Consider the following 27,669-nt stretch of genomic DNA (forward strand, 5'->3'; position numbering starts at 1 on the left):
TCCAGGCAGCGCAACCTATACGTGGTGATGTGAAGGTGAAGCAGACAGAGGAAAAAATGGCGGGTCGCGGGTGGTATAGGTCATAGGAAATGCATGGGGTGAGAATTTTCTTTGCTTCTAACTTTTTGTCTACAAAGCGATAGCATTTGAAAAAAAATCGATAAAAATTCAGGCAAATGACCATCAGTCTGCAAAGTGTGGGGCACCAGAAACATCATTTTCCATTTTTACGACACGACCGAAATGTGTAACCTTTGCTAAATTCACCCCGTATTTCCGCACCATTTGGTTGCATATTATGTCATATTTGAACAACTTCTTTAACGTGTTCACGCATGTTTTTTAACATGTTTCACAATTTATGTGTTTACATAGTTTGCAGCTCTACAAAACCTTCCAGAGCCACATTTCTGCGTATGTTGCGTATATTTAATCATTTCGTGCCACAAACTATTTGCACGCATGATTTCTGAGCATAAGGTACCGGACCCTAGTGATCACTGGTAGAAGTGCAAGGGTGCAGGCAAGCTGGTACATTGTAAAACGACAATAAAACCGGAGACACGGAGCAAAAAAGACGACACGACACGTTCTCAGACACAGCAACCCATTTAATGACAGCCTGTTTCCCCCTTTCCACCCATCAGGAGGTTATTGGGAGTGTAGGCCGTCATTAAATGGGTTGCTGTGTCTGAGAACGTGTCGTGTCGTCTTTTTTGTTCCGTGTCTCTAGTTTTATCGTCATTTTACTAGTGATCACGCAGCAAAAAAATGTATCCTGGTCAGCGGTATGCGTCTGTTTATTTTTAACTTTACAAATAAAATGAAGCAAGAAATGCAGTAGCCTCGTTGCTAACAAATGTAAAAAAATGTCTGCCACATTTGGAGTGGGTACTTCTTAGTACCCGAATCCAGCCAAGCTCTTGTCCATAAATTTCCTCTTGGCAAAGCACAGCCACCACTGCAAAAACAAAACAAAAAACGCAGATGGGAATACAGTCAAACTCCTTTACAACGAAACACAGAGGACAGCAAAAAAAAATTTGCAGTAAAGGTATTTTCGTTCAAAAGGATGTCCATTATTGGACCTGTAGGGCTCCAGCGGGACCGCAAAAAAATTTGCTGTAGTGGTATTTTCGTTAAAAAGGTGTTCGCTATAAAGGAGTTGGACTGTACTATAAGCAAAGAAACAAGAACTCTACAAGGAAATGCTACAGAAGTTACGTTATATTACCTTGCTGGGCTTGCCACTTTCAGTGTCGAAGACCTTGTCACATAGTCGCATGCCACATTCCTGTCGCAGTTGCGTTAGGTAACTCCGCATCGTTTCTAGGAAGAGCCACGGTATTATTTTTACCTTCCCCCCACATATAATGCCATTTGGAGACGTAGCAGCGGCTGGAAGGACACTTATGCTCACCAGCCTCAGCAGGCGATGAAGGTTTGGCATATACGGGATTCAGCGGAAATCCTGCCTCTCCTGGAATGTCGAACTTGGAAATGGCCAAGGTCTTCATTTCTTGAACGGCTTGGTTCTTGGTTGAACACTGTAAATTCAGAGGCGTCTCACGTAGCTGAAGCTGGAATGTGTTCCCTTACGAACGCTTCCGATTTGTGATGGTTACAAATATTCAACGACCGACGAGATGAAAACGAAAAAAAAGAGCTACATATAATACATAGAGCCTGAAGTTTTAGGGTTTTACCCGATTCTTCCCCGAACTTGCACCCCGAATTGAAGGTTCCCGCTTTAGGGTGAAACCCGATTTTTACCCGGCAAATTGTCCTCACTGGGATCTCTGTAGGAATGCACAAACTTACTTATTTGGCCAGCAAACGCAGTTCCATCACCGTTTGTACCAAACCGCTACACTTCGTTTGAGTAACTGAGCCCGATTTCTCCTCGAATTTAGCATACTGGAAGTTTTTTCACCCGAATTCGCATGAGTTTAGTGCACACATTTATTTACCCGATTTTTACCCCCCGAATTTAGAAAAAAATATTTCCCGAAAACTTCAGGCTTACACATAATTTACATTATAATTTCTTCATGCGTAATCAGCATCAAACAATTAATTTCACTGATGTAATTAAAAGATGCACAAAAAGGCTCACCCCACGTTTAAGTGCTTGTATAAAGATGGGTTGTTGGATGGAGGGATGTCGTAGTAGTTCTCACGATGCACAGTGCAAATAAACTAAATGACTCATGGTTTGCAACCAATTACTTATAATTTTGATTTACAGCCAGCGACTGTGCTTCTGGCACATTGCTGTCGAGGGGTTTTGATTTTTCTTAAATTTTTACGATTTTTTTATTTGTCTTAAACGTGTTGACGTAACAGTGCGACATCAATCCGTACCGTATGATATTTCAGTGAATACAATTTCTCATCCCCAAGTGGCACAGATAATTAAAAAAGGAATATACATTCCTTCGAGTGATTAGGCGCTCCTCCACAGAAAAGCAGTCCAGCAACACTGGGCTTCACCTCACCGGTATTCCTCGTGTACGGCTTTCTCTAACTTTTGCTTTTTGCCGCTGGCGAATATTTTAGAACGAAATCGAGGCAGCAGATGACTGGAGTCATCCACGTGGCACGAAGAAGTTGCAAAGCGCGTGCCCGAGAAACAGCAGAGAAGTAGCCGACACGCATTGGTACAGGAAGTAGGAGAGGGAACCTCCAGAAGTTTCGGTCTCGTTTTGAGCTTCCCAGCTCTTTTGAGTTTGAAACTCAAGAAACGTTTGAGTATTCATTACCTTTTGCAACCGCTTGAGACAGTCCGATATGTACAAAGTTAGATATATTAGAACTCGGTCGGCTTCGCTCTAGACAAAGAAAGAAAACAACAATAAGTGGTGTGAAAGACACGCTATTTACGAAAGATATACATTCGACACAGGACAGATTTTATTGACACTTCTTTACGGGTACCACCTCTAACACATACTCAAACGTACCTTGATTTCATATGTTCTGAAGAAAACGTTAGCTTTGAAGAAATAAAGTGCCTCATCAATTATGTCATTTTCTTCCGCTGTAAGTAGAAAGAACTCGTGAAGAACCTCATAAAATAGAAGCGCTAGAGGACACAACGCGACAAGGCACAGAAAGAACGAAAGAAGTGAAAACTGGTCCAGTATATAAGCGAACCTAAATGCATTTTACAAAAGTTAAAAGTATTACACTCGCACTCTTTTCACAGTTTTTTAAGTTGCAAAAGATTTTGGACTAGCAAGAAACGCATGCATACAAAAGACCTTTTGCACAAGAACCGTACGCAAAATTTGGCAGGTGATCGTTCATTGCGCATCTTCGCAGACGCGTATTTCCTTCATCCCCAACGTGAGAGGGGGAAGGAGCACAGTGCCACCTCATGCGTCGAAGATGAGCTTTAACTTGCAGAAACAAAACAAAAACAGATGTATCGGGTGACTCTATCGGAACTGGCCTTATCTTGGGTTGCATGTTCTGTTTCCTGTTAATCTTTTTCGAGGACGCAAGAGGCGATAGTGTGCTCTTTCTCCCTCTCACAATGGGGATGAAGGAAAGACGAGTCTTCTAAGAAGCGCAATGAACAAAATAAAGAAGAAAAAAAAAGGCGTTCCTTCACAAATTTTTTGCGGGCAATCTATCGAACGGATTTTTGTTCTGGAAACGGCTACGATATCAGGTGACCGAAAGGAACAGATGTTCTCATTGGGACAACTTTGTAGCTTTTATAATTAACAAGTTAATTAATGAACGTTAATCAAGACATTGCCTTTGGACTTTGGTAATGCCCTTCAGGGAGTGCCCTTCAACATATGCTATATTGCAATTGACTTCATCTTGGAAAAAGTGTTATATATATTTTTAAAAAATCTGTATACACTTAGCTGGGACACCCTGTAGATAGAATCATGTGCAAATCTGTTGCATGCTGGGACCGTGCCTCATGATATCATGCAACGTAAAGGCAATCCGCTTGTAGATACATTCGGGAAGCATGTACAGTCAACATACGATCTACGAATTCTCTCAGTTTTTGGACAGCGTCCTCCTTTGAGACGAGACACCTCATGTTTCTTACTCAAAAGCTCAATTTATGAATCGTTACATTTATTAACGACTTTTCCAGGAACACTGACCCTTAACTGAGGGCTGACTGTATAGTCCTGAAATGAAGATCTTGTTTCAGAAAGTCGAATCAAGGCGCACGCTTACAGCTTTTAGGTGCTGCTCCGTAAAACTGGGTCCTCAGTGGCAGCAGGGCCATGTTTCCGACAAACGTCTGGGCATTGGTGAATTGGGAATGATAGGCCTGTAACACCAATTTTCAAATAAGAAACTCACCAATAAAATATATGGCTAGAAAAGGTGCCGTGATTTTTTTCGTAGCTCACAATCTCATAACCTTCGATGCCATAACGTTCCTCAAGAACCCTCGGTCATAATACTGATAACAAATGACACCTATAGCTCCACGGTGTCACAGCACATCATACACAGTGTGCAGCAGTACCGTTTGGGATGAACGCAACATTCTTTTTTTACAACTTCTGTGACATTCTACATGGGGACAGGCAAAGCAGGGGTGAAATACCTCAAAAACTTTATTGAGGGCACAAAGTACTTGGCACTTGGTACTTTAAGTGCAGTACAGAGTACCATACTGCAGATGTGCTTTAGGTAAAGTACAGAGTACTAGTGAAGGTACTTTAATGTTGTAGTAGTCATAAAGTATATTGCAAACTTAGTTTGTACCATGCACCATTTGGTGGAGAAAAAGTAATTATGTTTCGAATGGCATTTTTAGTGTGTAGCAAGCATTTCTTCCAAGTACTAGTTAGGAAGCCCAGTCAGCTCACTCACAAACATGAAAAAACACAACATCAACATAATTTGCATGTACATCCAGACAGGCGATTAGCTGTGCTTGTGCAAAGCATCACTTCAGCATCTCTTCTCGACGTATCCATACGCTCAGTACATGGTGTTACGGTGCTGGACTCTGCGTATAATATGAACCAAGAAAGCATGCCTTCAGACGAAACCGTGCCGCCTACTACAGTGCGCTTAGCATGGGTGTATTTTTGTATTCCCAACCTTTAACTGTTGAAGAAAGCAGAAGTACTAGTTCTTATGATTTGTAAGCGGCTCATTATCTTCTTCAAAAAGCCCTACAGATATATATGTATTGATATCTTCCAATTTGTATTTGTGTTACCGGTTGAGTGCTTGTGTACTGGATGGGAAAGCACCAGAGAAAAGTACTTAAAGTCAGTGCGCAGTGCACAATTTGAAATGTACATAACCTAAAGTACAAGTTCTCGCAAATGTACTTCAATTGCAGCTTGAGTACTGCTTCAGGTCTCACTTACCTTAACATTACTGCTAAGATCGTCAACAGACATGATATTCAAGTGAGTAGATTAACGACGCGACGCGAACAAGCCTTCGATGTCGTCAGGGCACGAACAGACGACTTGTGATGCGGCTGACTAATCACAAGTAGGGGTGACGCCCACGGCATGATACAATACAAAACGAGTCATGCAGCTGATAGCCGTACTAGGCAGGATATGTGTACCCGCGTATCCACGCGTCACTGCGTAGCCGACTGCCTCTCAAGAAAGGACTTCGGACACACTTTCTAGTCTAGAGTCGAAGATATGTACCCAGTTCTTGTGTTCCGCGTATTATTTACAGGTATATCGGTGTCCGGAAATCTTCCAGATTACGACGGTTCTTGTTCCATGCGTACCGGTACGACGGTTGTGCCCTAGTAATTTCACACTGGTGTCTGTTCGGTTAATGTACTCTCATATTTTGGTTAGTGTTCTAGATACATACCGGCATTTGTGCAGAGATACTCGTAATGTTTGTATGAAAGCAGTCTTTAAATGAGCAGCGCTGAACGGAAGGAAGTGTGCAACAGGGACTGCTGCAATAAACAAAAAATAGAGTGGGGGCCCATCTGGCGGTCGACTACGTCAAATCTGCCATTACGCCTTACCAATCACGTGACACGTTTTTGAGTTTCGGTTTCGTTCACCAAGTATTGGAACCGAAACTCAAAAGCCAGCTGCAGGACTCGAACCTTGAGTCTGACAACTGGGGAAGTTGAGCGAGCAGAGGCCCTCATGTAAGAGGAGGTGCACAAGGAGATTGCAGGAGGTACGGGACAGGAACCCTAGCTACCACAATCCAGAAGTCCTGTGTCTGGTTGTACAGGGTTCGCCCACGGCACGGTGTGTGTCCTCGTTCATACTGCCCACAGTCCAGGAGGACGCGACGTAGGTCGCCATACCAAACAGTACCACAACTACTACCCAACAACAACTTTATTTTAATGATGATGATTGGGGAGTTACATCCCTGGGAAGCTTGCTTTCTCCTTGCCATGCACCATTGCGTCGGCGAAGGTGACGCGCGCTCCTGAGGCGCGCGCTTTTGGTTTCGGATCATTTGCATAACGGACTTCGGCGATTGATATTTCACGGCACGCGCTCATTTGAGGATTCTTTAACAAGGACAGGATGGCTTTCAACTCCCATTCCGCTATCTCGATCTTGACCGAAATTCCCAAATTAAAGAGTTACTAGATGAGTTTTAGGTAATTTTAGGTAGTCATCTTGTAGTTGCATACTTTCTTGGAAAGGATGTCCTCCTGGACGTGTAACTCAACTGCAAAAGCGACATCTATGCTGCTCTCGTAGCTCTTTATATATATATATATATAAATCTGTAAAGGGTAGGACAAAAACGTCCTGTACACAAAACTATGATACTATACGTACATACATTCTTTACATCCATGCTCCTACACGCAAACATACATAGTACATTCACACGAGGCACGCTTTTTCTCTTTTTCTTACAAACAAACAAACACGTACATAACCTAACTTTTCTTTTATTTCGTGTTAGCGCCGCGAAGCAACTGGGGCTATGAGCGGCGTACAGAAATGGACAAATGGAGAGAGGACAGCAGGAAGGAGTGGGGGACAAGGGGGGTTAGTATGCGTCCTGGGCCGACTTCAGTGGGAACTGTGCCGACATTCGTCTGGAAACTCTTCGGAAAACCCAAGGAAAACCTCAGACAGCGCGGCCGGTGGCAGGATTCGAACCCACTACCTCCCAGTCTTTAGCACGACCTACCAGCAACGAGCGGGACGCCTTAACCTGTGCGGCGATGCCGCTGGTTACTAACTAAGTCAAACTCCTTTACAACGAAACTCAGGGGACAGCAAAACAAAATCGCAGTAAAGGTATTTTCGTTAAAAAGGATGCCCATTATTGGACCTATAGGACTCCAGCGGGACCGCAAAAAAATTCGCTGTAGTGGTATTTTGGTTAAAAATGTGTTCGCTATAAAGGAGTTTGACTGTATTTGTGCGTTGTCTACAACTATGTGCAACACACACACACAAAACACACACACACAATATATATATGTACATATGTGTATGTAATGTATATATGTGAATACTCAGCCGAGCTGAGTATTCACATATATATATATATATATATATATATATATATATATATATATATGTGTGTGTGTGTATAGTGTGGAACTGCGCATGATCAGGAAAACGAACCCCTTGGCCATTCAGTAACCGTTCCAGCGGTCGCGTTCCGTTGATCCTTTTATTTATTTAGCGAGTCTTGATGAATGGGAAAACGTGTACCACAGCACGTTCCGAAAGAGGTCTGATAAGCCTGGCGCGCCATTGTCTTGAGCTGTCCGACATCACGGTTACTGAGCTCGGATTTGACAGCGTCCCTTATCGTATCGCTCTCGTGGAAGCGCCATCCAATCTTTACCAGAACTCTCTATATTGTCTGTCTGCGCTCGCTTAGCAACTGATCAATTTGCGAGGTAAGTGCTTGACTTACGTGTAATTCGGCATAAGTCACGCATTCTGCAGCATCCCCATACGACACTTGTATTCCACAAAGTCGACGAAGCACGAATTCCGTTTAGCGCCGCGAAGCAACTGTTGCTATAAGTGGCGTACGGACAGGGACAGATGGAAAGAGGACAGCGGGAAAGAGTCTGTGTGTGGGTTTCCCGCTAAAGTCTGGAAAGTCAGCCATATAAAACCTCAGACAGCACACAGCCGGTGGTGAGGATTCCAACATGCCACTTTCCAGACCTTGGAGGTACACTCTTAAAAATGAACTTCACCACATAGCACGCTCCTAGCCAACCATCATCCCGAATGACAACGTTCTCGCCCCTGATTTGTTGAAAACGCGAGGCGGAGCCTATTCTGTGCCGTGCATAATGAGCAGAAAATAGGCTCCGCCTCCCGTTTTCAACAAATCTAGAGCAAGAACGTTGTCATTCGGGATTATGGTTGGCTAGGACCGTGCTATGTTGCGAAGTTTCTTTTTAAGAGTGTAGCTTTTGTAGTAAGGGACTGTGGTTTTAAGATTCGTCAATTGATTATGATTATGATCAATCGATTATGATCAATTGATTATGATTCGTCAACGAGACGGATGTGCCGCTGGATCGTGTACTGGAGGCAACGAAAATCCGAGATCGTCTCTAAAGCATTACTTTAAAAAAGAAAAGGAGAAACACGAGAAAGAAAAAAAGGTAACAGAGTAAGTAAGTAAAAAGTAACAGAGAAAAGCGATTGGCCGAGCACAGAGATATCGTTGATGCGACAAAAATAACAGGGTGGTTGAGGCGTGACTGACACACAAGTAATGCGCAGACAATGTCCTCAATCTCAAGGTTACGGCTGCCCAATTGATGCATTATACAGCCACCTTGGCTACCTGCTAACTCTACAATCTAAGGGGAAAAAAGGGTGTGAAAAACTTCTATAGTTACTACCTAGATCAACATAGCGTCTGATAAAGGGTGTAAAAGAGTGGTAAAAGTAATTATCATATATCCAAATTGCTGCAAAAGGGCGTACGCCCCCCTCGCTCACCGAATCAGAAGTGGTAACCCTATCGTTCGTGGCAGAGAATGATGTAGCAGGTAGAACTTTGCAACCTTTTAGGCACAACATATGCGACAAATATTACCTCCTGAAAGGTATAACTGCTCCACCCTTTTTTCTGCGAGTGTAGTTAAAGGGACGGCGCTACCGTTGCGTCGTTTTGTTCCTCGTGGACTACTGACCACACGGTATCGAACATTCCACGCGAATGGGAACTAGTTTGACCGTTATTCGATGGAATGCATGACAAGAGCAGACGACGGATGTTGAGAGTATTCCGGCATTCCCTCTCTGGAAAAACGTGAAAACGTCACATGACATAAGAGCCAATGAGGTCACGAGGTCGCGACAGTCTGTTTCAGAACGGAATATTCCGGTAATACATGCATTTCAGGCACCCACTATTCCGACCGCATCTCCATCGCATCGCGTTTTTCGTCCGGACACCACTTTTAAAGAAATATTTCATACAACGAGTCGCCGGTACCGCTCTTTGGACGGGCGGGCATTGCGCCATATTCGGCAATTACTTGGGGCACCAAGGTTCCACGAGCAAGGCTTATAGACGGGCTACTGATGTAATCAGGGCGGTGGATATGATATGAGATGACGCCGAGCTGGCATACTTACCCTGGCCCCAGTTAGGCAACATCCAGTTACACTTTTAAAAATGAGCTTCACCACACAGCACACTCCTAGCCATCACCCCGAGTGACATGGTTTTCTCCCCTTATTTCTTGAAAACGGAAGGCGTACGCCTTTTTCTGACACTAATGCGGAAATGTTAATTCACAAAAAGTCACAAAAAGGCGTACGCCCCGAGCTCCCCACAAATCAAGAGTGATAGAGGTATCACTCTGTACAATGTTTGACCTTCAGCGTGCTACACTCTTAAAAATGAACTTCACCGCATAGCACGCTCCTAGCCAACCATCATCCCAAATGATATCGTTATCTGCCCTGATTTGTTGAAAACGGGAGGCGTACGCCTTTTTGTGACACTTATGCTGTTCATAATTGTCACAAAAAAGGCGTACGCCTCCCGTTTTCAACAAATCAGGGCAGATAACGATATCATTCGAGATGGTGGTTGGCTAGGCACGTGCAATGCGGTGAAGTTCATTTTTAAGAGTGTATGTGGTGAAGCTACACTCTTAAAACAGAACTTCACCGCATAGCACGCTCCTAGCCAACCATCATCCCGAATAACATCGTTTCCTCCCCTGACTTGCTGGAAACGGGAGGCGTACGCCATTTTTGTGACAATTATGAACTGCATAAGTGTCCGTTTTCAACAAATCAGAGGTGAGAACGTCGTCATTCAGGATGATAGTTGGCTAGGAGCGTGCTATGCGGTGAAACCCATTTTTAAGAGTGTGGTGATGCGGGGAATGAAATAATGAGCCCCTTCACAATAAGGATCGAAAGCACAGAGAAACGAAGAAGATTAGCACTCTCTTAAAAATGATCTTCACCGCATAGCACGCTCCTAGCCAACCATCATCGCGAATGAAAACGGGAGGCGTACGCCTTTTTTGTGACAATTATGCTATTCATAACTCAGCAGTTTTCAGCAACTCAGGCCAGATAACGGTATCATTCGAGATGATGGTGGGCTGGGAGCGTGCTATGCGGTGAAGTTCATTTCTCGAGCATTACGTATGACGCGCACAGATCGAAGCGTGACGTAAGCATGACGTTGGTGGACATACCAAGACCATATAACAAAGCGCGCAAGGAAAGAAAAGGTGCGTGATCCCCAGCGTCCTTCACTCTAAAAACAGAACTTCGCCGCATAGCACGCTCTGCGCCAACCATCCAATAATGGTAGGGATATCGCTTCTGATCCGAGGAGAGAGGAAGGCACGAAAATGCATAGGCCCACCTCTCTCTTCGAATTAGAAGCGATAAGCCCGTCATTTGTGGCAATGTTCTGCGCGGAGCGTGCTATCCGGTGAAATTCATATCTTAGACCGTTAGTCGTTGATCCGTGCACGGATGGTCACTTTCTGTTTCGCTACGTTCAAAAAACAGATGGTGGTGGTGATAGGGCTTGCCGTTGCCGGCCTCACGTATGTGGGCATCGTCACGACTCACGCCCTGGGGGAATGTGCGTCCTGGGCCGACTTCTAAGGGAACTGTGCCGACATATGTCTGAAATCTAAAAAACAGAACTTCACCGCATAGCACGCTGTGCGCCAACCACTGTCAAGAATGATACTATTATCGCTTCTGATTCGAAGAGAGAGAGAGGTGGGCGCACGCCTTTTTGTGACAATTTGGATATACGAAAATTGTCACAAAAAGGCGTACGCCCCACTGTCTCTTCGAATCAGAAGCGATAATCGTATCATTCTTGACAGTGGTTGGCGCACAGCGTGCTATGCAGTGAAGTTCTGTTTTTAGAGTGTAGAGTCACTAAATAAGGGTACAGAGTGTATTGCATTCATTTTCCGCGATTGAGCCTAACGTGTCACGTGGTTTCCCCTTCCAAGAACACGCTGTCCATGTTGAGGTTGTGATGCTCTACTGCGCGTTGTTCCCATGGTTGTTCCCCCTCCGGAGAATGAGGAGATTGGCGTCCCGTTGCTAGGCGACGCAGATGCGCCTGCTGACTAAAGATGGGCGGCTCGCTCGCCGGCGTGGCTCGGTGTCACTACTCCGTCTCCCATTTAGTGACTCTAACCACAACTACCTCGTCGTAACGCACACAGCAGCGCAGCCCGAAAAATATTTCGGGACGGGTTCTATGGGGACATTACACGAGAGAGAGGAGGATTTCATCCTCGTTTCCCTCTCCCAGACGCACTACCAAGGCTACAATTTCGAGGGTGGGGGAGGTAGAACCCCCTAAACCCCCTCCCTGGCTTCGCAACCAAACTAACGTCCCCTTTTTTCTTTCCTTTATCACATCACATCACATCTACACTCTTAAAAATGAACTTCACCGCATAGCACGCTGCTAGCCAACCATCATCTCGAATGATATCGTTATCTGCTCTGATTTGTTGAAAACGGGAGGCGTACGCCTTTTTTTGTGACAACCATCATCTCGAATGATATCGTTATCTGCTCTGATTTGCTGAAAACGGGAGGCGTACGCCTTTTTTGTGACAAAGTGTCACAAAAAAGGCGTACGCCTCCCGTTCTCAACAAATCAGAGCAGATAACGATATCATTCGAGATGATGGTTGTCACAAAAAAAGGCGTACGCCTCCCGTTTTCAACAAATCAGAGCAGATAACGATATCATTCGAGATGACGGTTGGCTAAGAGCGTGCTATGCGGTGAAGTTCATTTTTAAGAGTGTAGGTTTGTCTTTCCATGAGAGTAAAATCCCGAGACTATACAGGGACGACGTAAACTGACACACACAAAGTTTGGAAACGTTTTCTCTGTGTATATAGGTGTGTCACTCACCAGCGCACTTGATTTTTTAGCAATTATTTCATTGTATTCTCATAGTCAGCATATTGCACAGAGGGACCCCGTAGCATTGTCAGTATATGAGTACAGCCGCCTGTTTCGTCCATATATTATGTTATATTATTATGTTATTATTCAGTTATGGAAAAGTTAGAACGCGGCGGAAATACGACAGCTGATTCCGAACCGAAACATCAGAAATTGATGTTCTGAGGCTGGAACTCATAGAAAGGACAAATACGTACTTAAGCCTCAAAGTGCCCAAGAAATTGGTTCGCGCACGGCATATGGTTGACTCTGCCTGAAAACGCTTCGAAGTCGACGTTGCCGAATGGTTGTTTGTACTGTGTCTACGGCAGCGTCTTGGACACTTCACGCGTGGAGGCCATAACCAGAAGTTCCAGGAAAGAGCCACTGTTCGTGTGATTGTTTCATGCTCGACGCGTGAACAACGAAACATATTGCCGTTTCTTTTATACGCCCCTTTATTATTGTTCACTCATCTCATCTGTACAGGGAATACTAGAAGGAAAAACATCACCGCACATGCACCAAGCAGCACCACCGCCACCTGAGTAGGGTTGCCACCTTTCGTAGTGAAAAATACCGGCTGAGGGAGAGGAGGTGGAATAGAGGGAAAGGAGGAAATGTTCGCGGGAAAGGGAAAGTGGGTGAGGGGTGGAGAGTATACAGAGAGAGAGAAAGAAGGAACCAGCGTACACGCTCAAGACAACAACGATAATAATAATGAATAACTAAGAAAACGACTGGTGACTACGGAGTTGGGTCTGTGCTCCAGGTTTATTCAAGCTGTAGTGGAACGTTGAAAGGAAAACCCTGTAAAAGCCCCTATGAAGGGTGTTGAGCCACAAATACCGGCACAAGGCTGCCGGTATCATCTTCCTACTGGCAACCGGCAGAGCAGGCAAATAACCGACCGTGCCGGTATAATACCGGCCTGGTGGCAACCCTACACCCGAGATATCAAGTACAAAAAGACCTTTCCGATAGAGGTTCACCTACCTAGAATTTAGTGACTCTAGTTGTGGTTACCCCAGTACGCTTACACACAGGAAGTAGTAAACAGATGAGCGAGTTAACATGATGGAGTTCAACATGTAGATCAAAAGCTTCAGCCAAGTGAGTGTAAAATTCTCCTGGACATCGGCTGCACTGTCGGCTTCTCATGTAAAAAGTAGAAAAGTGTGTACGCAAATGCGAGAAAACGATATAGAAAAATTATGTCTGGTAAAAGTTTAAGTGTTCTATTTTATTTCATTGGAACGGATGCCGATATTTGTTCTCTGCAATTACTATACTTCAGTATTACAAAAGCGTAGTGCAATTCTAAGTATTATAATGGTAAACGGCAGTAACACCGACGATGAGTTCGTTCAGGCCTTCATGTTTTAGGAAATATCCAGCTCTTTAGTAAAAAAAAAAAAAAAAGAAAGAAGAAGAAGAAGAAGAAAGAAAAAACGTCACCTGCATACCGCCGACAGCCCGAATAGCGGTACCAATCGGGGACATTTTTTCCCGGGGACTTTTTTTCCTGCACCCCTCTTTACCATAGCGTTGGACCACGGAGAACTGCGTTGGAAACATTTTGGAAAATATAATGATTGTCAAAGTATGTCATTACTAGGGCCCGGATTTTTAGGCATTTGCCTATGAATGCCTAGAAACGCCTAAATACCGTATTTTCACGCGTATTAGCCGCGGCTTATGCGCGATTTTTTTTTCTCACGGGCGCCCTGCGGCTTATCCACCGGTGCGGCTTATCTGATGACTATTTTTTCCTGGTATTTTCCCCATACGCCGATTTTAACGAAAGGGCCGACAGTGTCTCTGGAACAACACTGCCCTGCCGGTGCATGAACAGTGCGTAACAGGGACGGGTCCACATTGGAGTAGATTGATCTTCCTGGTGCATTCCCCCAAGCAGCTTTAAGGAAAGTGGTGACAGTGATTCACGTCTTCTGGAAGACCACTGACCCATCAGTCCACGAAAAACACCCGACAAGGGCACAATCCGATCTTGGTAGAACTCCAGAACTGACCTCCTCTGTTGTACACTGTGCCGATCCCGGAGTATGGACCACAGGGTTTATGGCCTTCTCTATGGTCTCCTTTGTCGCACAAATCAGTCGTCTCGTATTGCCCGCGGCTTATCTGCGGGTGCGGCTTATCTGCCAGAAAATTTTCAAAACGTCCCAAAAAACGCGTCCTGCGGCTTATCTGCGGTGCGGCTTATACGCGTGAAATTACGGTACAACATTTTCGGGGTTGCCTGCCGTTTTATCGACGCTATTGCATTGTAGCTTTTTTAAACATTTTTAGACGCCATAAGAGCCTTTTTTTTAGAGATGTAAGTGCGAGTGCAGCTTTCAGGCTCGTGTTGAATGCTGCACTTTGCTTTTCGTTACAATTTGTTTCGTTTGCATGTTGCGTGTTTGTTCCTTTTTTTTTTTTTTTGCGTACATTTGATCCAAAGATTTGGCCTCTCTGGGCCTTTCAAGATCTTCGAGAGCGGAAAAGTAAAAGTATTATTCAATATAGCGTGCTTCCCTGCGGCCTCAGCGTTCATGTACCAGACGTCAAGGCTGATATGGTACTGAAGCCTATAAACGAGCAAGTTTTCCTTGGTGGAACATTCTGAAACACCAAGAAAGCCAAAGAGCGTACCAGATGAACGTGCCTATTTTTGCTTTTTATTGCCGATTTTGGCCTTTTTTTGATGCCTAAATGCCTGCCTATTTCCGTCGTTTTTAGTGCCTAAATTTCGGGGCCCTAGTCATTACGCAATGAAAGTAATGCCATTGGTAATGCATAACGAAGTATGGTCGTTACTTGAGTACTCCCTGATCTTGCATGATGTGCACCGACCCCGTCACATTGTTCGTTTCCGATTTAGGTCAGTTCCGCCCAAGCCTGACTGTCCTTTCCCAGCTTGCTCGGAAGGGGTTGACCTCCTCCCTCGTTCGTTTTGCTTGTTTCTTTGTCACGAGGTTGAGAAGAAGTTAGCCAAGAGCGGACTGGCTTACGCAGAAAATCTGCTCAAATAGCTGTGTTCAGTGCACTGGGATATTCGATTCGGCAGAATGGACTGTGACCGCTAGATATGCAAGAGCGAAACCGTGGCCCACAAAAGCGTACGTGGTCTTTTCTTGCGCGAATCTGTTCGCGGTCTTCCTGCCAATTGTTACTTATGCAAGTGCGTGACGCTCTGGCTCATCCTCTGTTTGCCCAGCCGGGATTTTTTCTTCTCGAGCCAACTTCAGAGAGCAGCTGCCGAGACATTTTTCACTTCACGCTCTTCACATTTAAGACCGATGTTGCGAAAGACGGCTAAAAATGTGAGTGCCTTTCATGTCATTACCTTTGGTCGAACTATAATCATATATAGCTGATTTGTGTGCTACGATGTGGTTCCTCGCCTGCACTAAAAAAAAAAAAAAAAGAAAGAAAAAGAAAGAAAGAAACATAATTTCACCGCATAGCACGCTGGGGGCCAAGCATTATTGACACGAATGATGCGTCCTTAGAAATGAACTTCACCGCATAGCACGCTCCTAGCCAACCATCATCCCGAATGATATCGTTATCGGCCCTGATTTGTTGAAAACGGGAGGCGTACGCCTTTTCTGTGACAATTATGAACAGCATAAGTGTCACAAAAAGGCGTACGCCTCCCGTTTTTAGCAACTGCACTCTTAAAAATGAACTTCACCTCATTGAACGCTCCTAGCCAACCGTCATCTCGAATGATATCGTTATCTGACCTGATTTGTTGAAAACGGGAGGCGTACGCCTTTTCTGTGACAATTATGAACAGCATAAGTGTCACAAAAAAGGCGTACGCCTCCCGTTTCCATCAAATCAGGGCAGATAACGATATCATTCGAGATGACGGTTGGCTAAGAGCGTGCTATGCGGTGAAGTTCATTTTTAAGAGTGTGAATGCAGATAACGATATCATTCGATGGCCCGGCTATACACTCTTAAAAATGAACTTCACCGCATAGCACGCTCCTAGCCAACCATTATCTCGAATGATATCGTTATCTGCCCTGATTTGTTGAAAACGGGAGGCGTACGCCTTTTCTGTGACACTTATGCTGTTCATAATTGTCACAGAAAAGGCGTACGCCTCCCGTTTTCAACAAATCAGGGCAGATAACGATATCATTCGAGATAATGGTTGGCTAGGAGCTTGCTAAGCGGTGAAGTTCATTTTTAAGAGTGTATAGCTGGGCCATACGCCCAGCTGTAGCTGAACGTATGGCCTGCGATTCATGGTCAGGTTTCCTTCTTCTTTCTTTTTTTTCCTCTCTACTAGATCTGGAGTGGCTTGTCCCGTGGTTAGCGGACTCACACTTCCGTTTGTTTTCTCCTACAACCACCATCATCATCATCACAAGCTTGCTCACGCGAGCCAAAGCGTCGTGGGGTAGAAACTAATGTATTTTTCTGTGTATAACGCGCATACGTGTCGTACATCCCAAAAAGTGTCCGAAAGACGCCCTGCGCGCTGTTCGTCGTAGCTTTTCCGGGGAGAGTAAGACTCATATATCGACCGCAGGGACACCAGGCAACCGATGAGACTCTGTTTGAATCACCCGGAGCCTCAGCCCACAAAACCGATTATTCGTCATCTCGACTCAACATCGAGTTGAGTTTGAGTTCTTCTTCTTTCTTTCTTTCTTTTTTTTTCAGAAACAGTGGCAGAACATAGGACACAATGCTATTCTAGCTTGTGATATTCCTGACACACTTTTTTTTTTTGTGCGTGTGTGTACCCACTGTTGACTACAAATATTTCTTAATTCTGCCGCGGCCACAAAGCCACTATCGGCCCAGAGGGGACCTCAGGGCGGGTGTAGGAAAAAACTTCCCCGGAAAAAAATGTCCCCGAAAAAAATGTCAACGTTCCCAGCCCCCTGAGGTAGGATTATAGCGCAAAACAATGCACGGACTTTGATTTGATCACACCAAAGAAAGTAAATTCAACTACATACCTACAACTTCGGCTGGAATAGTGTAAGCTACAAGAGTGAATAAAGGATATTATTCTCAATAGGCTCGAAAAAACGGAGAGGCGAGTAGAAGTTAAATGCCGCCCATTATATTTCTTTATGTTTTTTCTGCTGTTCTATATTTATTCACGTACTTCTTGATCCAGTGCTGGGCATGTATTACAATACTTTGTATTATAATAGTATTACAGTAATACATTTTGTATTTGTATTACGTATTATAATACGCAAAAATGCCTATCACAAATATTATAATACTCCAGTAATACTTCCCGGATTTTCCCCTATGCGCTATCAGAACGGTGATAATCCGGTCAGGCGGATCAGCACACCCCACGTTTTAGGTCATCCGCTCTGTGAACACCAACTCCTCTGGGGATTAGTCAGCGTATCCTCTCTGGTCACAAAATACCCGGGAAAGAAAGGAACAATCAGAAATGTTTCTTGCCCTGTGTGAGGCTGTGTCCAAGGCTAATGTACGCACCAGGGCAGACTTCTACTTGTGGTACGCGGGCGGGAAATTTTTGTCTCCCCCCCCCCCCCACACACACACTGGGAGGGGGAGTCAGCTCAGGAGGCGCCTTGTGACATATTCAATATGCCAATATCCAGGGGGGGGGGGGGGGGGAGACCTTTACCTGACAACGGGAAAAGCTCTCTTCACGCGATGAAGGGTACGGTCATTGATACCGTTACCTTGACAGACACCAATATAGAAGGAACGGGATTCATTGGTTATACGTCGTTCGTGACTGCTTATGCTGACGGTGTCGTCTGCAAAGTGTCGTCTGCTATAAGTGGGCAATACGCCACTCCCGATATTCCGGCACCGTGTGAATGCTCCACACGTGAGCAGTGTTTTCGCTTTTTCTTCAACAAAAACCTTCTGTAAGGAAGATCACTCATGTGAATACACGGTTTCCCTCTCCTTCTTCTTATCAAGAAGGCCCACAATACGGAGTTGGCTCTCAATGGTCTCCTCAAACGATTTGTCCAATCATCACTAGAGATCGTTTGAGGGGACAAATTCGGGGCCTCTCCGCGTTGTCGTGCCTCTTCAGAAAGAGAGGGAGAAGGAAGGCGTACGTCCAACGTCGCTGTTTCTTTCGCTCATACATCAGGAACGTCGCAACCGATGAATTTCGTTTTCCTTCTAAATTGTTGTCTGCCAAGGTAAAGGTAACGGTATATTTCATTCTGCGATGAGAAATTTTTGCACTGTAGTGCACCTTTAGTACCCCTCCAGAGCGAAGCACTGCAGTTGATTGTTTACAGGTGACGTACGCCGACGGTTGCATGAACACTCAAGAGCACCTTGAGAAACAAAGACCGAACTACAACTGTCTCAACGGTTTCAGAATAACAACTGTCAGCTGTCAATACATGAGAGAGCATGAGAGAACTAATGTTCGGAGGCTGGAACAACATAGAAGGGACCGGCAATCCAGAAGATGTGGGTTCGACTCCTACACTCTTAAAAATGAACTTCACCGCATAGCACGCTCCTAGCCAACCATTATCTCGAATGATATCGTTATCTGCCGTGATTTGTTGAAAACGCGGGGCGTACGCTATTTCTGTGACACTTATGCTGTTCATAATTATCACAGAAAAGGCGTACGCCCCCTCTTTTCAACAAATCAGGGCAGATAACGATATCATTCGAGATAATGGTTGGCTAGGAGCGTGCTATGCGGTGAAGTTCATTTTTAAGAGTGTACAGCTGGCTAACCTTTTCAGTGACTTTCATCTTTCATCTTTCTTTCATTGTCAATACATGTTTCGTTTTGCTAATTGCTATACCCATACATCGGGCATAGAGTGGGTGATAAAGAAATCTTTACACCAAGAAACTGGAGCAATCATTAAAAGGATGCTCGGTTAGAAAGCACACAATTCTACGAGCGATAACACAGCCGTATGATCGCAGAATTATTTGTAAATAATGCTGCTCCGCACTCTTAAAACAGGACTTCAACGCTCAGCACGCTCCTGGCCAACCATTGCCACGAATGATAGGGTTATCGAGAGCTATAGGAGGTTATAAGAGAGAGGGGGGCGTGTGCTTTTTTGTGGCAATTATCATATATCCAAATTTCCACAAAAAGGCGTACGCCCCAATGTCTCTTCGAATCAGAAGCGATAAACCTGTCATTCGTGGTAATGGTTTGCGCACTGCGTGCCATACGGTGAAGTTATGTTTTCAGATCGTAATAGCAACAGACTCGTATAAGCAATTATGCACTGCATAAGAAAAAGGTGCACGCCTCCCGCTTTCAACAAATCAGGGGCGAGAACGATGTCATTCGGGATGGTGGTTGGCTAGGAGCGTGCTATGAGGTGGGGGTTCGTTTTTGAGAGTGTATCGTTCTCGTTCGTTGTCGTTCTCGACATCGTTCTCTCCCCTGATTTTTTGAAAACGAGAGGCATACACCTTTTTGTGACTCTTATAAAGTTACGATAATTGTCACAAAAGGGCCCCGCACTTTCGACAAGTCAGAAGTGATAAATAACGCGATATCATTCTGCGCAATTGTTCACTTTCACTTCACTGAAAACGGGAGGCGTACGCCTTTTTTTGTGACAATTATGAACAGCATAAGTGTCACAAAAAAGGCATACGCCTCCCGTTTTCAACAAATCAGAGCGGACAACGATACCATTCCAGATGATGGTTGGCTAGGAGCGTGCTATGCGGTGAAGTTCATTTCTAAGAGTGTGTGGTGAAGTTCTGTCTAAGGAGACTGTCCACTGTCCGGTTATTTTGAGTCGAGCTCTACAAAGGATGTGGGAAATTAGAGAGAAGCACGCGTTTCCACCAAAGTCCGGCGCTCTAAATTATCTCAGACGTTATCAGTTTATCAGTCAGCCAAGAAGTTAATCACAGTATATCCCTTCTAAAAATTTCCTGTCTGGAGGACACAGTGCCCATCTGGTCCTATTTTAAGTAACCTCTCCTCCCACACACGAGTGCCTTCTCATTGGCAGTGACGTCATCTCTGGCTCTCGACCAACAAGCTCGATCGTCTGTCAAGTGCCTGCGAAGGTCCACAGTGTCTCCGTGTCCCACTCAGCTGTGGTGGCTAAAGCTCCGCACTGCAATCGATTTCTTTAGCAGTCTTTTCATTCCTTCTCACTCTCTATTGCGTAGACAACCGAAGCGACCTCTGAATCTGGGATCGATATCGAAAATGGCGCTAAAGGATCGGCTCTACGTTGCGTGTGCTCCCACTTTCTGCTCTTGACGAAGATTTCTCCACGTGAGTAATCCATGTTTCTCAAAACAAAATTAATCGGGTCACTGGGTGTGCTGCGTCCAAAGGTGCACGAAACATGGTGAGCGGTTTGCGCGTTAGCGCGGTTGTTGCCATGATGTGGTATTCCGGCCCGACACGTCTCATGGCAACCGGCGTCTCAAAACACAAATGCAGAATCTTTGCGAAGCCGTTGCTATAGAGAGCGGAGATAACTTTGAGTTGGCCTTCTGTGGACATCGCCTTGACTGTAAGAAGCGTTCACAGCGAAAGAAAATGACATTGTGGCGATAAACAGCGCAGATTACTGATGACTTGGCTCCAGAACCTTGAAAAGTAGTTTGTTTTCTCCGATAAAAAAATATTTGTAACAGAGGAAATTGCAGAGAAAAAGCATGCTAGCTCAGTCAGCCCGAATGGGCGTGTATGGAATATTGAGTATCAGTATTCTTCCGTTGCGTCAAAAATTTTATTGATGTATCGATAATTGTGACCCTCTAGAACTCTAGAACTTCACCGCATAGCACGCTCTGCGCCAACCATTGCCACGAATGATAGGGTTATCGCTTCTGATTCGAGGAGAGAGGGAGGCGTACGCCTTTTTGTGTCAATTATCATATATCCAAATTGACACAAAAAGGCGTATGCCTCCCTTTCTCTTCGAATCAGAAGCGATAACCCTATCATTCGTGGCAATGGTTGGCGCAGAGCGTGCTATGCGGTGAAGTTCAGTTTTTAGAGTGTAGAATGTTTGAACGTAAAAAAATGCGATTATATACATATAGGCTGTCATGGCCGGCGATGCCACGTCTCGAGATTGGAATGAGTTTTAGAAAACCTCATAATTTCAAAACTAATCAAGAATGCTGCTTAGACAGATAGACGCCAGAAACAGCAGCAATTTTCGCGATCGCCACGTTGGATCGCCCTGCTGGATCCCCCCCCCCCCCCCATATATATTTTTTTCTAATCGGATTTGCACGATTTGCGTGGGTCGGCTCGTGGTAGGTGGAGGCTCGAAGCGAGGCTCGAAGGGGGCTTCTCACCGAACATCACTGTCGAAGAACACATGACACGCATTGAAACAAAACTAAAATATTACTCTGTGTGCGTATGCGAAACAATGAAAGATGACAATCGTCATTTGTACTAAACGTGTATACAACTTGTATTTGTATTTGTATGAGAGCCATACAGAAACGAATTGAAACGAGCTTCACGGAGCAAACTCCTTATCAGACGCACTTAGATTGTACAAATTAAAAGTCACTCGTTCGTTTCCAATAACTGCGCCGCTAATATTATACGCCACTTAACATGACAACTAAAGTGGCAACATAACATGGATGATACGGTTGGTGGGCATTTGACCGCCTTGATTTTTCTTTTATTTTTTATTTGGGGGGGGGGGGGGGGGGCAAATGTCCGGCGGGTTGAGAGCGCGCAATTTTCACAGGTGATATTGGAGCTCAGGGGAGTGGGGGAGGCGGGGCGTGGCCCCCCTTGCCCTCCTTCTCTCTGACATCGTGTATTACGCGACTTCAGAAAATTCCAGAGAGCTTAGCGCCGCTTTGAACTATGGGAATTTGCTGATGTCAAAGGAGGAGAAGGTCTCCAAGCTGTTTCGGTTCCTTCTCTCCCCGAACGATTGATCGCGAGGGGTCAAGGTCAGCGAAAACGAAACGACAGGTGCATCCCAGTAATCTCCCATGATGTCATGCGTGCGAAAGGAGCACTGAGACTTTCTGAACTCGTCCATTGGTATAGGCAGGCAGATTACGTCTTCAGGAGATACAGAAGACGTGCCTGGTTGCATCAGGGGAGAGGAGGATAATCGCTTGTTATCACCGAATGATTATACTCTTATTATTATTCAGTGACGCTATCAAAACATCACAATCGAAATACCAAGATGAAAAATCAAAATCAAGAACGTATAAGCGAGCCGCGCTGAATGCTAACCACTGCACAGGATCCTGATGCTGATCTGTGGGAAGCGCGTGGCGTACGCCCCTTTTTTGTGGCGATTTCGATGGTGGCATATTCCACGCCGAGACTGGGAGGTGGCCCGGATTCGTATATCCGGGCGTCGGCTGTGCTGTCTGAGTGTTTTCCCTGGGTTTCAATCAGACACAATGTCGGCACAGTTTCCCGTGAAGTCGGCCCAGGACGCACGATCCCTCCCCCACCCCCCTTCCGATAGTAGTGACGTTGCCCGCCTGAGCATGGTCGACTACGGCAAGAAGTTCCGCCACGCACCACGTTCAACTCTACCAAATTGGTGGCGCTGTCGAACCCTATGACGTCATTTGTTTACAAACAGGGAGAGGTCTATTGTGCTAAGTAAACTTTCCGGGGTATTTATTACGAAATATTAAATAACCACACCAGCTGATCACGAGAGTCATATGTTCCTGTTCACAAACGTATTAGCTGCTGGAAGGAAGTATATCTGATAACTGACTTCGCTGCGGAAGAGAACGCGTTGTGAAGGTGCGTCGTTTCAGTAGCAGACGACAGCCGAGCTCAGCCAACGCCACCTAGACACAGAACTCTTGCTTATTGTCTCCTCTTCCACCTTCGCTACGTGGACATATAAAGTCAGAACTCGTCTGCTACTGCGATTCGCCATTCTGCGAATTCAAGAACTCGAAAATGATTGCACGGATTAGGCACGATTAGACCTGAATCTGTAGACAAAAAGTGCGACACGCTTTCCAGAAAATACTCGCAGACGACGGTGGTTCGTCTCCATGACTACGACCGCTGAAAGCACGTTCCGTTCCGGTTTCAGTTCCTGCCTCCTCCCAGTCTCGACGTGACAGACGTGACATGGCCAGCTCGCTAAAAACTCAGCCACGTGAGCTGGTACCTCTACTCTCGAGGAGTGCCAACACCTTGTGCGTCAGGTGGTGGTTGTGCTTCACATTTGAACCACCCCGCACATATCGCAAATTCTTCCAATCCAATCCAATCCATACTTCTTCTTCACCTTCTTGTATTTCTGTTGGCGGTCATTTAGCATATATAGTTCATACTGTTACGTACTTCTTTGTCGTTTTTTAGCCGGGGTGTTCTTCGCGTCGTCGTTTTTCGGAGCGCGGCTATACTGGCAGTATACACCGCTTACCCGTGGGAGTGAGCGCTAAACAGCTGTCGCTGTAAAAATACGGCGAGACAAAAGCGAAACTCATTATACATACTACATTAAAAAAAAGAGAGAAACAAAAAAGTCCCGTGGATGACTCAGTTTCAGCCAAATGAGTGAAAGGGTGAAAGTTCCGCAACGAGACATGTCTCATCCACGTATAATCAGTGTGCCGGTATACTGTTGCTAGAAAAGATATCTAATAATAGCTGCACATCGAAAACGCTGGTAGTGAAGCTGTTCAGTCGCGTATCACACCAACTGTCACGCACAACAACAACAGGTGGTGTATAAACCTATTACGTTCATATACCTGCCGGTCAGAAGGCAAGGCAGGAGGAACAGACATTTCATTTGTGAAACGATGGCATAAAACTGCGTGCTGCGATAATGAGTCCTCGTTTATGGTGAGTAATATATCATATAGACACATTTGGAACCACGCGTCATTGCCACAAAGTGCCATGTTACGTTGCTCCGACAGTAAAACAAAACAAAAAAAGGTCGTCGACTTTTACACGTGCATGCTGTACTGTACGGGTGTACTGTTACGGGCGCGGTATATTTCTGTAGTATAATTTTCGCGAATGCTATTTTTTCCGCGAAACCGAAGATCCGCGAAGTAAGTGACATAAGACAGCACCATCTAATATACAGAAAGCCTGCGCGCTCGTCGACGTGACGTAACAATTAAGAGTCAGCCAATCAGGATCGTGTTTTCAACGGCCGTAGCCAATCACGAACGTGCTTTCAGCGGGATCGTGGCTACGGAGAAGAACCACCGTCGTCTGCGAGTTGCGATTGAACGTCCCCGCGTACTAAATTGGAAAACTTGGAAATAAAGCGCAAAACGGTCTCAATCTTTCTAAAAAACTGATTTTTTGGAAAGCGTCTAGCACTTTTTGTCTAAATGTTTAGGTCTGCAGGTTTCAGGTGAGTTGCAATCATCATTTGCGGGTTCTTGAATTCGCAGAACAGTGAATCGCAGTAGCAGACGACTTCTGCCCCTTAATTGAAAGAGGGAGAGGCATTGGCTTTGCTTTTTGGGGAGTTTACGTCGCGAGCTTTCTCTGTCAATTCCCCATCGTGTTTCAAAACCGCCGTGGTAAACTCGAAATGGATCACACGTAACTTCCGAAAGCAATTTCCGTAGTCCGCCCAACCATCCATCCATCCCGTGAATGCGTGTGTGGGAATCATCACCCAAGAGAGAGAGGCGCAGAGTGTAGTGACTGTAGCGCGGAGCAAGCCGGCGGTCTGCCAGTTGGAAATCTGAGAGGTCAATGGCACACCTTGGCACGGAACGCGGAGCTTGTTTTGTGATATACCTGAGTTACAAAGCAATACTATCTTCGTCACACTAGTTCATCATCGGAAGCGGTGTGTCCGAAACGAACCGAAAAACGTTCAGAGCAGGAACGCGAACTGGATGGGCAGTGGGACTAAGTGGGACCATTTGCGGTAAGTGTCACGTCACGCTGCATCCTAGTTTCGCTTTCGCTTGACCTTGACACTTCGTGGCTGAGAGAGGGAAACCAGTTCGGAGACTTTCTCCTTGTTTCTGAGGTCGACAGTTAGTCTCTGCGCCGGTAGAGCGGCAGAGCTTGGGGAAACCGCGTGACAAATATTGTGCGTGGTCCACTCACAAGGCTGCAAAAAGAGGGTGTTCATAGACCGGCGCATAGTACTCTTCCCGCTGTGACTCATAGTAGCTTCTCGTAGAGCAACACCGTTCTCTTGAATCGTGACTGAGCAACGCTTAGCACTGAACGTCTGCCGTTGGTTTCTCTTCCTGGGTGCCGAAGCTCCGGAACTTGATACGCTTGATCCTTGATCAACTTGATTCGAAGTTCTGTCCCGCGTTACGTTGAGCATTCACACGGTGCCGGAATATTGGGGGTGTGGTATTGCGCACTTAGCAGACGACACTTAGCAGACGACATCCCCAGCGTCTTTTCCCGTCGTCTGCTACGGAACATCTTGTTGCTATGTCGCAGGATATTACCCACGGTTAGGAGTGTACGTGAAGACACGATGTTGAGCGCGAGCGCTCACGTGACAGCAGGAAGCTATGACGAATACAAGAATATGCGGAAACAAAAGAGTCGTTTATCAAGCGTCAGCTATATATGGCGTGCTTTTGCGCAACGGCAAGCCCTATCACCATCACCACCACCACCACCGTGCTTTTGCGCACGCCACTAAAACAAATTTAAGTTACCTGAGGAGGAATTTTGTCCGGACGATAATAAAATTCAGCGGGTTCTATACGTGGTTCGATTATGTTGGACTAGTCCTTCTAGTTCACCATAGTTCAACGAACCAAGCAAACGGTACCTCTCATCTTTCTCGTCTACGAACCATGTGGTCTGTCACGTGCTTCTATGCTGCTTGGCGGTGGCTACCATAGACTAACATCAAACCCGGGGCCCAGGCCCCGGGCGTTTTTCTGCAGATGAAGCAGCCCTGTGATGTGGTGCCCTGAAGCCCCGCCATGTCCAAGACGTGCCTGGAGGCTCCGCTACTCGAAGAAGGCAGCAGCGCCATCGCCGACAGCACCGACAGAAGTTGGCCATCATGGGCCCTGTACAAGGGCCTGACCTTCTCATCTCTGTCCAGTCTCTTCTTTTCCTTGTGCACGGTGATCGTGAAAAGGCTCCACTACCTCTATCCTGGTCAGCTTGCAGTCATCCGGTTCCTGGGGATACTAGTCTTCACTGCACCGCTGGTGATCCTCAGCCGTCAACATCCCTTGGGGCCTCCTACACTGCGTCCCCTACTAGTGCTAAGGGGCCTTCTCGGTGCCACCAGCCTCTTTCTCCGCTTCTACGCCATACACTACATGCCCATTGCCGATGCCTCAGTCATCATCTTCAGTGTACCTGTCTGGGTCTCAGCACTCGCCAAGCTGTTCCTCAAAGAACCGTGCGGCTTCTTCCACGCCTTCACGGTTATGCTAACACTAATCGGTATCTTACTCATCACGAAACTACCGCTACTCTTCGGCGGAGCCGACTTCGTTGGCTTTGAAGTACGAGGGGTGCTGGCAGCTCTGGCTTCGACCGTCTTCGGCGCCAGCGTCTACATTGTGGTGCGGAAGGTGAAAGGAGTCCACCATTCTGTGATCATGGTCAACTTCGGCTGGGTGGCCATCTTAGAGACTTCTTGCATTACGCTGCTGAGCAGTCGATTTGAACCGGTGCACTGCGGGTTAGACCGGTGGCTCCTGGTGCTTCTGGGGGCCTTCAGCTTCGGCGGTCAGGTGCTGCTAACGCGTGCGTTACAAATGGAACAGGCGGGTCCTGTGTCTGTGGTGCGTTCCGCGGCAGATATAGTGTTTGTGTTCATCTGGCAAGTGCTTTTCTTCGGCGAAGTTCCGGATTGGTACACCATGTCCGGCGCTCTCCTGGTGACACTCAGTGTACTTCTTACGGGCCTAAGGAAGTGGCTGCTGTCACTGCCGGAAAGTTCGCGGACGAGAGCAAGGCTAGCCTGTCTGACCCTCTGAGAACCAACGTCTCATCGCGAGTCATATCGATCTTTCTGTGATAACCTGATATTCTATATTTGAAGATGGTTGATGCTGTGCAAAGCCTCAGTGCGCAATAATAAAATTTGATTCTGTTGCCATAGTTTGATGAATTGATGTATATGCGTGGTTTGTAAAAGTGAGCTTATGCAAGTGTCCAGTGTCTTGACCCTAGCGGTCCACACATATGGTAGCTACGTCAGTAAAACATCAAGAATGTCTTTCAGCATCGTTTCTTTTACATTTTCTACGTCGTGTTGACTATATTTAGCTAGTTACGCTTCAGGGAAAGTGCGTGGCTCTATATAGGTAGCTATAATTATGT

General features: G+C 45.8%; 2 protein-coding genes across 7 annotated transcripts; one reads left to right on the top strand and one right to left on the bottom strand.

Annotated features, from left to right (window-relative positions):
* Positions 1-782: 782 nt before the first annotated feature.
* Positions 783-5,946, bottom strand: LOC135370524 (actin-related protein 2/3 complex subunit 3-like). Of its 2 annotated transcripts, none has more exons than XM_064604301.1 (7): positions 5,839-5,946; positions 4,210-4,306; positions 2,964-3,040; positions 2,763-2,831; positions 1,421-1,547; positions 1,235-1,329; positions 783-961 (listed from the first exon to the last, which is right to left on the bottom strand). In XM_064604301.1, the coding sequence occupies exons 1-7, from the start codon at positions 5,842-5,844 to the stop codon at positions 899-901; spliced, it is 534 nt and encodes a 177-aa protein (XP_064460371.1). In that variant the 5' UTR covers positions 5,845-5,946; the 3' UTR covers positions 783-898. The 2 variants fall into 2 exon arrangements, with proteins under 2 accessions (XP_064460371.1, XP_064460370.1); XM_064604300.1 differs by lacking the exon at positions 5,839-5,946 and adding an exon at positions 5,367-5,592.
* Positions 5,947-7,852: 1,906 nt separating this feature from the next.
* Positions 7,853-27,447, top strand: LOC135370525 (solute carrier family 35 member G1-like). 5 transcript variants are annotated; one of them, XM_064604302.1, is made up of 3 exons: positions 15,591-15,733; positions 20,565-20,673; positions 26,250-27,447. In XM_064604302.1, exon 3 carries the CDS (start codon positions 26,310-26,312, stop codon positions 27,321-27,323), a length of 1,014 nt encoding a protein of 337 aa, XP_064460372.1. In that variant the 5' UTR covers positions 15,591-15,733; positions 20,565-20,673; positions 26,250-26,309; the 3' UTR covers positions 27,324-27,447. The 5 variants fall into 5 exon arrangements, with proteins under 5 accessions (XP_064460374.1, XP_064460376.1, XP_064460375.1 ...); XM_064604304.1 differs by lacking the exons at positions 15,591-15,733; positions 20,565-20,673 and adding an exon at positions 7,853-7,870; XM_064604306.1 differs by lacking the exons at positions 15,591-15,733; positions 20,565-20,673 and adding an exon at positions 7,853-7,870 and having other exon boundaries at positions 26,271-27,447.
* Positions 27,448-27,669: the final 222 nt, after the last annotated feature.

This window comes from Ornithodoros turicata, chromosome 10, assembly GCF_037126465.1.
Source record: "Ornithodoros turicata isolate Travis chromosome 10, ASM3712646v1, whole genome shotgun sequence".
NCBI lineage: Eukaryota > Metazoa > Arthropoda > Arachnida > Ixodida > Argasidae > Ornithodoros > Ornithodoros turicata.

Bases quoted from the DNA above. Each gene is read 5' to 3' on its own strand.
- LOC135370524 (XM_064604300.1), bottom strand. From the start codon at position 5,399: ATGTCTGTTGACGATCTTAGCAGTAATGTTAAG. The intron at 3,041-4,209 runs GTAAGCGTGCGC...TTCTACTTACAG, and splicing joins CGGAGCAGCACCTAAAAGCT to CGGAAGAAAATGACATAATT. The intron at 1,330-1,420 runs GTGAGCATAAGT...GGCTCTTCCTAG, and splicing joins TTCATCGCCTGCTGAGGCTG to AAACGATGCGGAGTTACCTA.
- LOC135370525 (XM_064604304.1), top strand. From the start codon at position 26,310: ATGTCCAAGACGTGCCTGGAGGCTCCGCTACTCGAAGAAGGCAGCAGC.